Source organism: Xenopus tropicalis, chromosome 4 (genome assembly GCF_000004195.4).
Source record: "Xenopus tropicalis strain Nigerian chromosome 4, UCB_Xtro_10.0, whole genome shotgun sequence".
Classification (NCBI taxonomy): Eukaryota; Metazoa; Chordata; class Amphibia; order Anura; family Pipidae; genus Xenopus; species Xenopus tropicalis.
In genome coordinates, this window is record NC_030680.2 from 7,187,614 (window position 1) to 7,206,232 (window position 18,619).

The following is an 18,619-nucleotide window of genomic DNA, read 5'->3' on the forward strand; positions in this document are numbered from 1 at the left end:
ATCCCCACCTACAGGTGGGCGATATCGGGCAGCAAGTACCTTAAAAAAAAAATAATCCGATCGTTTGGCCCTGGGGCCAAACGATTGGATTACATTTGTGGTTATGGGGCAGTCGGTTCGGGGACCGCATCAACGAGCCGATGCGGTCCCCGATCCGACAGGATTTTCTAATCTGGCCAATCGAGATCTGGCCAATTTCAGGTCAGATATCGGTCGGCCAGGCCACTCTGTTCTGCCCATACACGGGCCAATTAGCTGCCGAATCGGTCCAAGGGACCCATATCGGCAGCTATAGTCGGCCCGTGTATGGGGACCTTAAGTCTAACTGGGCATGAACAATAGAGGCTTCTCCAACTCCGGCCAAGTTGCCACTCAGGGAGGGAAGTTGTGTGAGGAACAACAGAGGGGCGGGGCTTCACAGTGGAACAGGAAGTAGCTGTGTGAGGTAAATAATAAGGAGGGCAAGGAACCTGGGTGTGAGTTTTTTTTATGTTTTTGGTCCCCCACTCTAAAAACAACAGTGACAAACATTGGTGTTATTTTTGTAAAAACAAAACATTTTCAAGGTTGCCTTTCTATGTCTTATTGCCCTTGTACCCCCCCCCCCCCCCCAGCTCATTTAATTAGATGCAGGCAGGAAAAGGTGGTGAGGAAGGAGGATCAGGGTTAGCATTTTTTTGTGACTTAAGGTCCCCATACACGGGCCGATTGTAGCTGCCGATATGGGTCCCTTAGACTGATTCAGCAGCTTATTGGCCCGTGTAGGGGCAGGAAGGAGGGGCCTGCCAGACCGACATTTGGCCTGAAATCGGGCAGATATAGATTGGGCAGGTTTAAAAATTTAGTCGAATCGGGGGCCGCATCGGCTCGTTGATGTGGTCCCCGAACTGACTGTGACTATACCCGTCGTTCTAATTCGATCGTTTGGCCCCAGGGCCAAACGACCGAATTAGCCTGAATTAGCCCGATATCGCCCACCCGTAGGTGAGGATATTGGGAGAAGATCCACTCACTTGGCGACCACCTTTATACAGGCTTTTGGGTTGGAGGGCGGGGAAATTGTCAGGCTGGGTGGGGGAAGGGAGGATGGGGAAGGTAAATGGGCGGGGTTATACGCGGAGCAAAGATGGCCCATGGTTATAAAGGGTGATCGGCAGCAGAGAGGGTCAGAGAAAGGAGGGATTTGTAGGCCATTACATATCTGTAATACCAGTGCGGGCCCCAGCTGATTTACTGGCTAGGCCAGCCAAATACCGACCAGGTGGCAACCCTAACCCCTGGTAAAGTAAAAAATGCCTGCACCATACATTTGCCCAATAATTGCACAAGTAGGGCAATCTGTAATACATGGAGGGTAACTGCATTTTGATGCATGTGCTATATTCCCTGGATGCGGCAAGGTAAGCGGACCCCAGTCGGGGGCTAACGGGAATCCATAAACAGAAATAGAAACTCTCTTTATTCTTGGGGTTTCAATTTCTATAAGAGAGAGATATGCTTCCAATTAGTGCTTTTGTTTAGGATTTATTCGCTAATTGGATTTCCAATCCCATAATCCCATTATTGCTAAATCAGATCAGATTGAGGAGATTAGGAGCAAGCCCCGAGCCACATGGGACACTGCCTTGTGGGTTCCATGATTGCCCTGCATGGATCCTCTATGGCTGGAGCTGCTAAATTACTTACCAGCCTGGCAAGCCCTATATTCACAGCCATACTCACTAGTCACTCAGGGAGAGATATAACTGCAACACTATGGCACCTCCCTCGATTTGCATAAATACAATTATACAGAGAAGGAATGTTCTGGGCACACAATAAGCTGTACCCCCATACTGTACTGTCTAAGGGAAACACTATGGCACCCCCTACCCATATGTATAAATACAAATATACAGAGAAGGAATGTTCTGGGCACACAATAAGCTGTACCCCCATACTGTACTGTCTAAGGGAAACACTATGGCACCCCCTACCCATATGTATAAATACAAATATACAGAGAAGGAATGTTCTGGGCACACAATAAGCTGTATCCCCATACTGTACTGTCTAAGGGAAACACTATGGCACCTCCTACCCATATGTATAAATACAAATATACAGAGAAGGAATGTTCTGGGCACACAATAAGCTGTACCCCCATACTGTACTGTCTAAGGGAAACACTATGGTACCTCCTACCCATATGTATAAATACAAATATACAGAGAAGGAATGTTCTGGGCACACAATAAGCTGTACCCCCATACTGTACTGTCTAAGGGAAACACTATGGCACCTCCTACCCATATGTATAAATACAAATATACAGAGAAGGAATGTTCTGGGCACACAATAAGCTGTACCCCCATACTGTACTGTCTAAGGGAAACACTATGGCACCTCCTACCCATATGTATAAATACAAATACACAGAGAAGGAATGTTCTGGGCACACAATAAGCTGTACCCCCATACTGTACTGTCTAAGGGAAACACTATGGCACCTCCTACCCATATGTATAAATACAAATATACAGAGAAGGAATGTTCTGGGCACACAATAAGCTGTACCCCCATACTGTACTGTCTAAGGGAAACACTATGGCACCCCCTACCCATATGTATAAATACAAATATACAGAGAAGGAATGTTCTGGGCACACAATAAGCTGTACCCCCATACTGTACTGTCTAAGGGAAACACTATGGCACCTCCTACCCATATGTATAAATACAAATATACAGAGAAGGAAGGTTCTGGGCACACAATAAGCTGTACCCCCATACTGTACTGTCTAAGGGAAACACTATGGCACCCCCTACCCATATGTATAAATACAAATATACAGAGAAGGAAGGTTCTGGGCACACAATAAGCTGTACCCCCATACTGTACTGTCTACGGGAAACACTATGGCACCTCCTACCCATATGTATAAATACAAATATACAGAGAAGGAATGTTCTGGGCACACAATAAGCCACATACTGTACAGTTGACAAGTCCCATCACCTTGTGGAAGTGGATGACGGGTTCCGCATGGATCCTGATGAGCTGGAGGCAGGACCTGTATCCCTGGAATATTTGGGCAAACAACCTCAGAAAAACAGCTCGCACTTCTTTATCCTGCATGGAGAGATGCCGCATGGGGTAAGGGAAGAATTACAATGCTTGCCCTTATTACATACTCAGCAATAGTACTCCAGATATGTGTATACAGGGAAAGGGCCAGCGGGTATACAAACACCATGTACAGAATGTACTGCCCATATAAAAACTGCCGTTATAGTCGGCCACATGCTGGAATGGGCCAAATGGCTACAGGCTGCTCTGATTTCCCTTATCCCTCAATCCAACCATGAGGAGTGAGCTTTGCAAAATCCTTATTCCTCCCAGTTGCTTTAGGATGTTTTTTTTTTTATTCGGGTTTTACCTTATCTCCTTCCCTGTATTCTTTAAACAGAGAAAGTGAGCTCTGTGTAATCAAACCCCACCCCCAACTTCTCTCAGAGGAATTCAACAAGCCAACTTGTCTGAAATGGGTAAAAAAATTGTGTTTACAGTAAAATGTGTTTATGGTCCATGTTTCTATTAGTAAAAAAATTATTTAATGAAAAAATAAAACTCGTGAGGGAGCAAGGCGGCACTCACCAGCAACTTTACGTGCGGCAAAGAGGTGCGCAACGGAGCAAACGCATAATCGGCAACTTCCAAGTCAGGGTGCAGCACCTGAAAAACACAACTTATATAAATAAACTTATCTTCATGATGTAATACACTGCATTGCTGATGATGAATACAGGGGGCATTCTAATGCTCTGATTGGCTACAGGCTGGTATAGCACTCACTGCTTTGGTATACTCCAATTGGCTACAGGTAAATTATAGCACAGTAAATATTGTAATAATCCCAATGGTTGCCAGTTGGTCTAGGAATCTAATTGTTCCAGCGTACTGATTGGGTACATGTTGGATTAGCCTACAGGTTGGTTGTTGACTGGCTACAGGATGGAATAGCCCTATCACAGTGCTTTGTGTGGCCGTACCCCCAATCTACCCCACCTAACCTGCCCTTTCTGCCAGAATCTTCTCCCCTTTTCTAGACATTTGGTTCTACCTGTCATCTGCTGAGGTGGCCCTGACTCAAAAAATATTCTAAGGGGCGTATTTATTATAGTGTGTAAAGATGGCCATACACGGGCCGATTCTAGCAGCCGATATCAGTCCCTTAGACCGACTCAGCAGCTAATCGGCCCGTGTATGGGCACTAACGACGGGCCTGCCCGACCGACATCTGGCCTGAAATCGGCCAGGTCTCGATCGGGCAGGTTTAAAAATTAGTCGGATCGGGGACATCTGCTTGTTGATGCGGTCCCTTAACTGACGAAAGCCTATACCCTTTGTTCTAATTTGATTGTTTTGGCCCCAGGGCCAAACGACCAAATTAGCCTGATATCATCCACCCATAGGTGGGGATATCGGGAAAAGATTCGCTCGCTTGCTGATGTCGCCAAGCGAGTGGATCTCAGCGTGAATGGCCACCTTAAGTCGGCATCACCGGTGATGTTGCCATAGCAACCAGAGCTTTGCTTTTGTTATCTAACTTGCAGGTGACTGTTCAAATCGAATTGCTGATTGGTTGCTATGGGCAACATAACCGGTGATGCTGGCTGACAAACTATAATAAACATGCCCCTATAAGTCTTATTGGCTATAGGTAAGCACTGGAAGGATGAGGGCTACCATTGGCTGATAATATGCCAACCAGCTGCTGGCATTATCCTTCTAGCCGAGGAACGTACGTGAGAGAGAGCAGCTTGTGTCTGGTGGAGCAGTGGTTCCGGGATTTGGGAGAGATGAACACATTCTGGAATTTTAATGGTTCCGCCATCTAAGTCGGCAATAATGACGTCTAACTGCAAAAGAGAAAAACAAAGAGGAAAATTACAAGCCAATAAGCATGTTACATTCGCTGGCACCGGCCAATAGGGCACCCCCAAAATCCCACAGCATTCATGCAGGAATTAAATGCACCCTCCCTGCCTTGAACCGAATGATGCACCATGCTATTAATCCCCTTGTCCATGTCTGAAGCCCCTCCCTATCCCTCCTTTGTTGTGACTGTTCTGGCCCACAGATAAGCGGTGGTTATATGTGCACTGGGAATCTAATTATCTACCTCGCAAGGACCAAATATGGAGCAGCTTTAGCTTCCCTGTTTAACATAAGAAATAACAAAAAGATTTCAGCATAAAAACCCATTCATTGCATTGATTGAAACGGGGGTATACTGCTTCTTTAATAAAATACTATAGGACATATGTGCCTGGCCCTTTAAATCTTGTCATGTGATCATGAAATCCTAATGGTTTGGGTTTCCTTACCAGGTCGTGAATCTCTGAGCAGAAGACAGAATGGACCCCAATGATGAACGGAGTGGGGGAGCTGAGCACTTCCAGCAACTGGGCAGGTAAGATTGGAATGTATGGATAACTGAAACAAAGAGAATACTGCTATTGGCTCTGCATGGCTGAAACAGCACCTCTAGTGGTTATGAGAGGGATTTAACTATTAAAGTATGTCTACTAAAGCAAGAAATCCCCAGGGCTGCATTGCTCCTGGACCAATGGCAAATACACTGATAGATTTTAAATACAAAGACAAGGAATGCTCTGGGCACACAGTATTAAATGTCTAAGGGACGTAACATGCTGGGGGCTGCCGTGTCCTGAGTGTGGATCCAACATGTGTCAAGGGGGGGCCCATTCCAAACACAGGTTGTTGAGACCAGTTTCAGGCAGTTACACATATTGCAAGGCGGGAAAACACATTCCAGAAATGACTATTAATCCTCAGGGAATCGAGAAAATACTTTCTTAACATGAGGAGGACTCAACAGTTTGGGAGAGAAAAAAGGAAAATGTATTTCAGCGGATGGGGAAAAGAGAGAGATACAGACAGACTGTAATAAAGAGATACAGACAGGACAGACACACACATAGAGACTGTAATAGAGAGATACAGATAGAATAGACAGACACACACAGAGATAAATAGAGACTAATAGAGAGATACAGACAGAATAGACAGATACACACATACAGACTGTAATAGACAGATACACACATACAGACTGTAATAGACAGATACAGACGGAATAGACAGATACACACACACACTGAGAGATACATAGAGACTGTAATAGAGAGATACACACTACAGAGAGAGATACGTAGGGAGAGATGGATACTAACAGGCAAAATGCAAAGCCAGAGGGGCTGCTGTAAGATGCCTTAGCCCAGGGACCCCCAACCTTTCTTACTCGTGAGCCACAGTCAAATGTAAAAAGACTTGGGGAGCAACACAAGCACCATAAAAGTTCATGGAGGTGCCAAATAAGGGCTGTGATTGGCTATTAGGGGCCTCTATGCACCCTATCAGCTTACAGGGGGATTTATTTGGTAGGAAATCTTGTTTTATTCAACCAAAACTTGCCCCCAAGTCAGGAATTCAAAAATAACTCCCTGGTTTGGGGGCACTGAGAGCAACACCCAAGGGTTTGGGGAGCAACATGTTGCCCCTGAGCCACTGGTTGGGGATCACTATTTATTGGGCCTGATGGGGGCTCTGTATAAATGCCAGGGCCCAATCTGAATCTCAGTCTGAACCTGGTGGGACAGAGGGACTGAATAAGACCGCCACACCGGGGAAGAGAGAAGTTCAGAGACCGGGGAAAGACATGGATAATGGAAAGGTGGAGAGAGGGCTACAACAGAGACTGGAAAGAGAGACATACAGACTGGCGGAGGGATACTGATTAGGGGCAAGTAACCAACAAAAGCTAGAAAAAGAGGAATCCTTATAATAATACCCAAAGCCGGGGTAACTAGGTAAGGCTAGCAGCCGTAGGGACTATTCCAGCACTGTGTGCCATTAGCCTAACACTCTGCTCAGCCCAGAATACCATTGCCATTCAGTGCCGACCACCTGTATCTCAGAGGGCTCCCCTGTATCTCAGAGGGCTCCCCTGTATTGCAGAGGGCTTCCCTGTATCTCAGAAGGCTTCCCTGTATCTCAGAGGGCTCCCCTGTATCTCAGAGGGCTCCCCTGTATCTCAGAGGGCTCCCCTGTATCTCAGAGGGCTCCCCTGTATCTCAGAGGGCTCCCCTGTATCTCAGAGGGCTCCCCTGTATCTCAGAGGGCTCCCCTGTATCTCAGAGGGCTTCCCTGTATCTCAGAGGGCTTCCCTGTATCTCAGAGGGCTCCCCTGTATCTCAGAGGGCTCCCCTGTATCTCAGAGGGCTTCCCTGTATCTCAGAGGGCTTCCCTGTATCTCAGAGGGCTCCCCTGTATCTCAGAGGGCTCCCCTGTATCTCAGAGGGCTCCCCTGTATCTCAGAGGGCTCCCTTGTATCTCATAGGACTTCCCTGTATCTCAGAGGGCCCCCTGTATCTCAGAGGGCTCCCCTGTATCTCAGAGGGCTCCCCTGTATCTCAGAGGGCTCACCTGTATCTCAGAGGGCTCACCTGTATCTCAGAGGGCTCACCTGTATTTCAGAGGGTAGATGAGAGCCTCCAGGGCCCGACAGGCATCGCTGAGGCGCTGGAAACTGGACGAGTGGAACAGAACTTTGTTTTCCGTCAATACGGCACAGAAGAGACTCAGCACATTTTGGATGCCTGGAAAGAACAGAAATAGATGTTTATGAAAATGGGCTGAAAAGCTGAGTTTTGTAAAAATGTTCAAAATTACAGGTACAAAAACAAAACTCCATATATGTATAATAAGAGTCCGGTGGAATATGTGGGAAGCCGGAGGGGCCTGTGGGAGTAATGGGGTATGACGAGACAGCCCATTGCAGTGTCGCTCATGCAGAACGGATGGAAGTTTTATTGCTCTGTCTGCACAATAAATAGCAGATAAGCCCCAGCACAGCGGCTCTCCTCTCCTGGCATTCCAGCACCGGGGTTACAGGAGGCCCGGAATATTATCTGGCTGATTATCGGCAGGAAAAGGTGCCAACGTGCCAGGCAAGTGGGTGCATTTATTTAGGTAGGTCACCTGGCATGGCCCTTATACACGCTCCGGTGAGCTGCATTCTGCCTGGTCCGGCTACAGGCGCGGCGCCAACCCCTCATAACTGATAAGGAGCAGCTCGTGGTACAGAGGGCTAATCTGCAGAATGGGTCCTACTACCTGTTCCTCCCCAAACAGTGACTCGACCGAACTAGGAATCAGCATTGGATGTCAAAACATACATATGTATTTATTAATTACAAACAGAAGGAATGTTCTGGGCACACAATAAGCTGTACCCCCATACTGCACTGTCTGAGGGAAACACTATGGCACCTCCTACCCATATGTATAAATACAAATATACAGAGAAGCAATGTTCTGGGCACACAATAAGCTGTACCCCCATACTGTACTGTCTAAGGGAAACACTATGGCACCCCCTACCCATATGTATAAATACAAATATACAGAGAAGGAATGTTCTGGGCACACAATAAGCTGTACCCCCATACTGTACTGTCTAAGGGAAACACTATGGCACCCCCTACCCATATGTATAAATACAAATATACAGAGAAGGAATGTTCTGGGCACACAATAAGCTGTACCCCCATACTGTACTGTCTAAGGGAAACACTATGGCACCCCATACCCATATGTATAAATACAAATATACAGAGAAGGAATGTTCTGGGCACACAATAAGCTGTACCCCCATACTGTACTGTCTAAGGGAAACACTATGGCACCCCCTACCCATATGTATAAATACAAATATACAGAGAAGGAATGTTCTGGGCACACAATAAGCTGTACCCCCATACTGTACTGTCTAAGGGAAACACTATGGCACCTCCTACCCATATGTATAAATACAAATATACAGAGAAGGAATGTTCTGGGCACACAATAAGCTGTACCCCCATACTGTACTGTCTAAGGGAAACACTATGGCACCCCCTACCCATATGTATAAATACAAATATACAGAGAAGGAATGTTCTGGGCACACAATAAGCTGTACCCCCATACTGTACTGTCTAAGGGAAACACTATGGCACCTCCTACCCATATGTATAAATACAAATATACAGAGAAGGAATGTTCTGGGCACACAATAAGCTGTACCCCCATACTGTACTGTCTAAGGGAAACACTATGGCACCTCCTACCCATATGTATAAATACAAATATACAGAGAAGGAATGTTCTGGGCACACAATAAGCTGTACCCCCATACTGTACTGTCTAAGGGAAACACTATGGTACCCCCTACCCATATGTATAAATACAAATATACAGAGAAGGAATGTTCTGGGCACACAATAAGCTGTACCCCCATACTGTACTGTCTAAGGGAAACACTATGGTACCCCCTACCCATATGTATAAATACAAATATACAGAGAAGGAATGTTCTGGGCACACAATAAGCTGTACCCCCATACTGTACTGTCTAAGGGAAACACTATGGCACCCCCTACCCATATGTATAAATACAAATATACAGAGAAGGAATGTTCTGGGCACACAATAAGCTGTACCCCATACTGTACTGTCTAAGGGAAACACTATGGCACCTCCTACCCATATGTATAAATACAAATATACAGAGAAGGAATGTTCTGGGCACACAATAAGCTGTACCCCCATACTGTACTGTCTAAGGGAAACACTATGGCACCTCCTACCCATATGTATAAATACAAATATACAGAGAAGGAATGTTCTGGGCACACAATAAGCTGTACCCCCATACTGTACTGTCTAAGGGAAACACTATGGTACCCCCTACCCATATGTATAAATACAAATATACAGAGAAGGAATGTTCTGGGCACACAATAAGCTGTACCCCCATACTGTACTGTCTAAGGGAAACACTATGGTACCCCCTACCCATATGTATAAATACAAATATACAGAGAAGGAATGTTCTGGGCACACAATAAGCTGTACCCCCATACTGTACTGTCTAAGGGAAACACTATGGCACCTCCTACCCATATATATAAATACAAATATACAAAAAGGACTGCTCTAGGCACACAATAAGCTATAACTTATATGGCAGTAAAACCAGATTGCATATCCACCTATTTATATTAGTCACTGCCAACTACAGGAACAATATATGGGAAAATAATGCTGACTTGACAATGGAGTCGAGTTTCCCTTTAAATAACTATTTTGATTACCCCGTGAAATATTTTAGCTGGCCATGTTAGAGATTATCTGTAGGAACAGATTACATGTCCTCGCTAGAACAATGAGTTCTGTTTTTGATTGGTAAGGAATTGTATATATAAGCACTGTCTAAAAATAGTTCCCCTTATCACTTCCATCAACAAAGTTATAATACGAACCATTTATGACAACAACATTTCAAGAATTCAACTGAAAAGCAAATAACGTGTTACATTCTACACACAGATTATATTATTGTTACTGGCCAATAACAGAAAAGGTTTCCAAGGAAACCCCATGGAATATGTGTTTTAGCAATATTGAAATATCTGTTTTTAAATACATTGTTTATGAGGACACGGTGTTTCTAATCCACAGGATGGAGACGTGAAATCATGTGTTAACTTTAACTATCAGCTGATACACCGAGGTTATCAATTAAATTGGATATTCTCAACATTTACAGGGAAATACAGAATTGTTCTAATGTCATAAAAAGGTACCTGTAAGAACTTCATACTGGTTACAAAGACAAAAGTGTCGGTGATAGTTAGGCAGGATGCTGGCAGCAAGGCTGAGATGGGCAATGGGACAATGTGGAGGCCATGGGACATGATAGACACAGGAGAACAAGATGGTGGTTGTAAGACATGAAAAGATGCAGACAGTAGGACAAAGTGGAGAATGTAGGACAAGATGCGAGAACTGTCAAAGTAGAAGATGACGGAGAAAGTAGAAGATGACGGAGAAAGTAGAAGATGACGGAGAAAGTAGAAGATGACGGAGAAAGTAGAAGAAGACGGAGAAAGTAGAAGAAGACAGAGTCAGTAGAAGAAGACTGGGAAAGTAAAAGAAGAAAGAGTCAGTTGAAGAAGACTGGAAAATTAGAAGAAGGAGTCAGTAGAAGAAGACTGGGAAAGTAAAAGAAGAAAGAGTCAGTAGAAGAAGACTGGAAAATTAGAAGAAGGAGTCAGTAGAAGAAGACTGGGTCAGTAAAAGAAGACTGGGAAAGTAAAAGAAAACAGAGTCAGTAGAAGAAGACTGGGAAAGTAGAAGACAGAGTCCGTAGAAGAAGATGGAGTCAGTAGAAGAAGACTGGGAAAGTAAAAGAAGAAAGAGTCAGTAGAAGAAGACTGGGAAAGTAAAAGAAGACAGAGTCAGTAGAAGACGGAGTCAGTAGAAGAAGACCGAGTCAGTAGCAGAAGACTGGGAAAGTAAAAGAAGACTGAGTCAGTAGAAAAAGACAGTTGGTCATGATGGCACAGTAGGGCATGTGTCAGCAGAACAAAGCCGAGACAATAAGACTACACAGACAAAGTAGGATATGATGGAGAGAGTAGATACAATTGACACAGCATGACATTATAGTGGTATTAAGACAAGGAGTAGCACTATAGATTAGGGTGGCAGAAGTACAAGATGGAAAGAGTTGACCAAGACTGAGACAATAGGACATGATGGACAGAGTAGGAGAGGGAGATAGTAGAACATGTAAAAGTATGAGTATGTAAAAGATGTGACAGTAGAACAAAGCAGAGACAGTAAGACAAGATGGAAACAGTAGGACATGACAATGGCAACAGGACAAGATGGAGACAGTAAGACAAGATGGAGACAGTAGGGCAAGATGGAGACAGTAGGGCAAGATGGAGACAGTAGGGCAAGATGGAGACAGTAGGGCAAGATGGAGACAGCAGGGCAAGGTACTGGCAGTGTACTTGTAAGGTATTGGCAGTGTACAACAACAATAATTGGAGCACCACAGGTTGGACAATTAATGTAACTACTTAACAGAACTCTTTAAAGACTTTTTTTTGCTCCATGCCCCAGACATATTGGTGACAAGGATCCCCCTCTGAGGCCAGATCAGCGAATAGGAGCCAACAAACAGCTTGTTTTTTTGGTAATACAGCATCTGATGTACCAAACACCTATTAATGCTGACAGTAGGCTGGTTTCCACTTACAGACAACATCCTGTTGAATGTCAGACAGGAACCCAGGAATTTTTGATTTGCTTCCTAAAGTCTTTTTTTTTTTGTTTTTTCCAGTCTTGGATCTCCAAGACTAGAAAACATCCGTGTGATAGAGAGACCTATCTAACATCTTCCTGTTGTTTATGAAGACACCTTGAAAGAGATAAACTGGCAGTTCTGGGGAGAATCTGGGATCCAATCATTCCATTAAACTACACATGGGGAGTTCCTTCATAGTGCTACATGTCCTACACACATGGGTGGTTCCTTCATAGTGCTACATGTCCTACACAGATGGGAGGTTCCTTCATAGTGCTACGTGTCCTACACACATGGGAGGTTCCTTCATAGAGCTACGTGTCCTACACACATGGGAGGTTCCTTCATAGAGCTACGTGTCCTACACACATGGGAGGTTACTTCATAGTGCTACGTGTCCTACACACATGGGAGGCTCCTTCATAGTGCTACGTATCCTACACATATGGGAGGTTCGTTCATAGTGCTACATGTTCTACAGACATGGGGATTTCCTTCATAGTGCTACATGTTCTACACACATGTGAGTTTCCTTCATAGTGCTACATGTTCTACACACATGAGAGGTTCCTTCATAGTGCTACGTGTCCCACACACATGGGAGGTTCCTTCATAGTGCTACGTGTCCTACACACATGGGAGGTTCCTTCATAGTGTTACATGTCCTACACATATGGGAGGTTCCTTCACAGTGACACGTGTCCTACACACATGGGAGGTTCCTTCCCAGTGACACGTGTCCCACACACATGGGAGGATCCTTCATAGTTCTACAGACATGGGAAGTTCCTTCATTGTGCTATGTGTCCTACACACATGGGAGGTTCCTTCATAGTGCTACATGTTCTACAGACATGGGAAGTTCCTTCATAGTCCTACGCGTCCTACACACATGGGAGGTTCCTTCATAGTGCTACGCGTCCTACACACATGGGAGGTTCCTTCATAGTGCAACGCGTCCTACACATATGAGAGGTTCCTTCATAGTGCTACATGTTCTATGGACATGGGAAGTTCCTTCATAGTCCTACACGTCAAAGGAGCAAGTCATGAATCAATATTAGAGTGCGGTGTATAAGAATTTTAGCCCCAACAAGCCTGCAGGGTAAAGGTGGCCATACACTAAAAGATCTGCTTGTAAACGAGGTCGCCAAAGGAGTGGATCTTTCCTCCAACATGCCGATATAAGAGTAATTTGACCATTTTGCCCTTGGGCCAAATTATTGAAATACAATGAAAGGAATAGGACTCATAGGAGCAAGGGTCCGATGGGAAAAGCAGGGTGGCAAAATGTATACTTTACTTCAGTGCAGTCAATAAACCCCAATGTCCAGACACTTGGGGTTAAACACATGAACCCTTACAATAAATTCTTTCTCCCCCACTTTTCAAATATTTCCTTATTCTATTTACATCTTCCATTATTCCAATTAGGGTGATGTTATCCTAATGAATCCCGATGGTCAGGGCCGGCATTAGGGGGGCAACCCAGAGCTGCTCTAGTGGAGCCCAAGCAAGGCCATTTCTGGGCACTGGGGGCACTTACAAGGGACCATGTATCTGCCTCCGCTTTCCCAGCATTTTCACTGATCCTCAATTTTGGGACAGGGATTATTTGTTTGTTTTTTTTAATGTGTGAACGACTCGTGGCCCACAATGTGAGCACACTGCATCTATTGGCAAATCCCACCTTTTCATTAGGAGACGGAGGAATTTGCTGGCGCGGAGCTGCCTCTAAACTCTTGAACTATGTACGTTGCGCATATGCTCGCTGCTCTCCGAGGGGAAGAGAAATGCTGGCCGGGAGTAAATCTCCACGCAGCCCGAGCTGAGCCCCCACATAAATAATCAGCTGAGAAGGTCAGATATTAACGATATTAAGAAAACATCAGTTCTCCATAACTGTGATTTATGCGGGACAGGAGATCAGTAAATATCCCCCAAGTCATGTGGATAAGGATTTAGCTGGGAATGTTTTTCATCCAAAGAGTCAATAAATAACGGCAAGCACTAAAGGGCAATAAAGAGGGCTAGTTCCTCATCTCAAGGGGGTAAAACATTTAGGCTGATGCCACATGGGGCTGATTCTCGGCCTGCAGAGAAACAGAGGCCGAGGGCTACCTCGCCTGCCCCCGGAACTACTGTGTTTCCCATTGTGTCCACTCCGAAATGCAAAATCTCGCATTACATCGATGTTACCCGCCGCTAGTGATAAGCGAATCTGTCCCGTTTCGGTGACAAAATGTACAAAACCGCAAAGAATTTGCTAAATGAGGCTACCGAATGACTTTTTTTAATGGCATTGGCCATTTTTTCATTCAACCGCATAATTTTTTTGACATGACTGCAACGTTTTCCTCACTCTGCGAATTTTTGACCCAACCGCATCATTTTTTTTACGTGACTATGACTATTTTGCCGTAACCACGACTTTTTCCTCACTGTGAATTTTTTACATTTTATGACCCAACCGCGTAATTTCTTGACCCAACCACATCATTTTTTGACGTGACTTTTCTGCCACAACCATAACTTTTCCCTCACTCTGCAAATTTTTAACGCAGCTTTTTTGCCGCTTTTGCCAAAAAAATTGGCCAACGCCAAAATTTGAAATTTCTCTGCGAAACCAGGGCATTTTTTTCTGCAGGCTGAGAATCAGCCCCTTGTGGCATCAGCCTTAAGGTGCCCATACACCTTCAGATCCGCTCGCTTGGCAATGTCGCCAAGCGAGCGGATCTTCTCCTGGTATCCCCCACCTACGGGTGGGCGATATCGGGAAAATCCAGGCTAATTTGACCCAGGGCCAAACAATCGAATTATAACGACATAGGCAAAGTCGGTTCGGGGGCCGCATCAAAGAGCCAATGCGGTCCCCGATCCAACTAGATTTTCTAACCTGCCCGATCCATATCTGCCCGATTTAAGGCCAGATATCGGTCAGACGGGCCCATCGGTAGTGTCCATAAACGGGCCGATAAGCTGCCGAATCTGTCTAAGGGACCCATATCGGCAGCTAGAATCGGCCCGTGTATGGGGACCTTTAGCGCTGGGATTTTAGTGTTGAAAACCCCAGTGATTATTTAGGCAGAATCACTTGAGTCGTTGGCTCTAAGTGCTTTGTTGGCCATAGCCTTTTGGGCTAGAGGACAAATGGCTGTGGAGCATTTTCTTGCCTGTTGAGCTGAATCCTGGTAGTGCCCGTGCCGCTGCCCTTAGCCATTCCACACACAACCGCGCAGCCCAACAACTGTTTCCAACAAGGGATGAAGCGAGGGAGAGAAAAGAGAATATTCTGGCTCGGCCCGAATGTAGCGAATACAATGTGCCCAGTGGATCAGGTCCTGAAGGGAACCTTAACGACTCTGTAGGAATATATTATATATGCACGGGCCAGCTCCTCTAATAACTGTAAACAAGGGCTTTATTATTAACTAATAATGTGCATGGTGGAGTCATATGAGAACTATTAAACAGTTCTCACGTGGGAACATCTTGTTACATTCCTGGCCGTTCTGGGCCCAGTCTGCAGTCCCAATGCCCATTTCTCTGATATTATAGCCATGGGATTGGGGAGACAGTCATGCTATTTTCCACATTGTACCAGCACTGCCTATCATTGGCCCTGTCTGATCCATGTCTGTGCATAAAGTGCTGTACCCCCATACTGTACTGTCTAACGGAAACACTATGGCACCCCCTACCCATATGTATAAATACAAATATACAGAGAAGGAATGTTCTGGGCACACAATAAGCTGTACCCCCATACTGTACTGTCTAAGGGAAACACTATGGCACCCCCTACCCATATGTATAAATACAAATATACAGAGAAGGAATGTTCTGGGCACACAATAAGCTGTACCCCCATATTGTACTGTCTAAGGGAAACACTATGGCACCCCCTACCCATATGTATAAATACAAATATACAGAGAAGGAATGTTCTGGACACACAATAAGCTGTATCCCCATACTGTAGTGTCTAACGGAAACACTATGGCACCCCCTACCCATATGTATAAATACAAATATACAGAGAAGGAATGTTCTGGGCACACAATAAGCTGTACCCCCATATTGTACTGTCTAAGGGAAACACTATGGCACCCCCTACCCATATGTATAAATACAAATATACAGAGAAGGAATGTTCTGGGCACACAATAAGCTGTACCCCCATATTGTACTGTCTAAGGGAAACACTATGGCACCCCCTACCCATATGTATAAATACAAATATACAGAGCAGGAATGTTCTGGGCACACAATAAGCTGTACCCCCATACTGTACTGTCTAACGGAAACACTATGGCACCCCCTACCCATATGTATAAATACAAATATACAGAGAAGGAATGTTCTGGGCACACAATAAGCTGTACCCCCATACTGTACTGTCTAAGGGAAACACTATGGCACCCCCTACCCATATGTATAAATACAAATATACAGAGAAGGAATGTTCTGGGCACACAATAAGCTGTACCCCCATATTGTACTGTCTAAGGGAAACACTATGGCACCCCCTACCCATATGTATAAATACAAATATACAGAGAAGGAATGTTCTGAGCACACAATAAGCTGTACCCCCATACTGTACTGTCTAAGGGAAACACTATGGCACCCCTACCCATATGTATAAATACAACACTGGACACACAATAAGCTGTATCCCCATACTGTAGTGTCTACGAACACCCATATGTATAAATACAAATATACAGAGAAGGAATGTTCTGGGCACACAATAAGCTGTACCCCCATACTGTACTGTCTAACGGAAACACTATGGCACCCCCTACCCATATGTATAAATACAAATATACAGAGAAGGAATGTTCTGGGCACACAATAAGCTGTACCCCCATACTGTACTGTCTAAACCCATATGTATAAATACAAATATACAGAGAAGGAATGTTCTGGGCACACAATAAGCTGTACCCCCATACTGTACTGTCTAAGGGAATCAATATAGCACCACAACTTAATTAAGAAAACTCCTTCCATAAAATGGAATATTTGTAATTTTATTGCCCTTCTGGGATCCTTCCAGGGTAAGTACCGTAAAACTGCATTCTGTGAGCCACGGAGAGAGACGATTGGGTTATTTTATTGCAACTGATAAGCAGAAGCCAAGAGTAATACTGTCTGTGCTTGTGACCCATTGTTAAGGAACCGAGGATGATTGCTCTGGGTCTCACACATTATATGGCTCAGTACATTTCCACTACTAAAATATTGGTATTTGATTTGGCCTTCGCTAATTGGCTGACGCAGGCCTATAAGCAAAAAGAGACACAGATACTTCAGCAAACTTGTGGTCCTCAATTACTAATGAGGGGGTGGGGGAAGAATAAAAATGGATACAGGGCCTCTATAAGAGGCGCTGGGCAGGGAGCCCCAGTCCTAAGGGGTCAAAACATATTAGGGCTCCGGCACTTGCAATTGGTTCTGACGAGTCTGTTTGAGAAGAAAAAGTTAATTTAAAAAAAAAAAAAAAACAGTCTGTAGACAAGCTCCCTGTATAATGCGATGCCCCTTATCCCAAAGTTTAACAAGGGCTGCAGCATAGGGAAAAGGAGGGGGTTGTTTATGCAGAGCTCATTTCTCCTGTACTGTCCATGGAAAACGATATGGAGCCTCCTATTTATATGTATAAATAAAATTACAAAAACAACATTCCTAGAAATAAAATAAGGTGATGTTCTAGGATGGAGATGGGGGGGTGCTACTGAGTCTCCCCACAGGCACTGGGACCATACAGTTACACAAATTAGCTTAATTTGGGCTGGAAGGATGTACGTAATAAGGTAACGAGGATATCAGATCGTATGCTGCATTTAATGGAGAGAAAATAAGTTCCAGATTTGTGAGAGCAAAGGATTCTGGGCCGGCAGTAACATTTGGTTAGAATGATACGCTGCGCTACTGTCACGGTCTGCTTCCTCCATATTGTTCTGGGGGATCCTGCAATCGTTCCCTAAGTGTTCCTTACCATTCCCAGCTCAGGGCACGGAACATTGTATTAGCTGGAGATTCTCTTCCCTTAACCTCATACTGATTCCCCTAAGCTAATACGGGTTTTAAAGGGGAACTAAAGCCTTATTTTTCAACTGGCTGCTATGCCACGTGCCTGGCCATTTAGGATAAGCCTCTCTGAAAAGACCTACCTTACATTATGTTCTGCACTGGTGTTGCATCCCAGCACCCCAAAGCTTGGAACCAATCAGTATATAATGGATCCCAGTTTAGGTCTTATATTCTCTACAGCAGGGGTGGGCAAAACGTCGACCACGGACCACCAGTTGATCCCCCCTGGATTTCTGGTGGACTGTGTCGAAGCCGGGAAATGCGGATATGCAGCGGTTCCGCGTTTTTATTGGGTATGCGTACGTATGCGGAGA

General features: G+C 44.8%; 1 protein-coding gene across 5 annotated transcripts in view; it reads right to left on the reverse strand.

Annotated features, from left to right (window-relative positions):
- Window positions 1-18,619, reverse strand: part of sbf2 (SET binding factor 2) — a 196,919-nt gene that overhangs the window by 87,801 nt on the left and 90,499 nt on the right. For all 5 annotated transcript variants that reach the window (XM_031899700.1, XM_031899699.1, XM_031899697.1 and 2 more), the window contains 5 exon segments: window positions 7,533-7,665; window positions 5,371-5,479; window positions 4,789-4,902; window positions 3,638-3,715; window positions 2,999-3,112 (listed from right to left, as the gene is read on the reverse strand). In XM_031899700.1, the coding sequence (XP_031755560.1) occupies window positions 2,999-3,112; window positions 3,638-3,715; window positions 4,789-4,902; window positions 5,371-5,479; window positions 7,533-7,665 (548 nt within the window).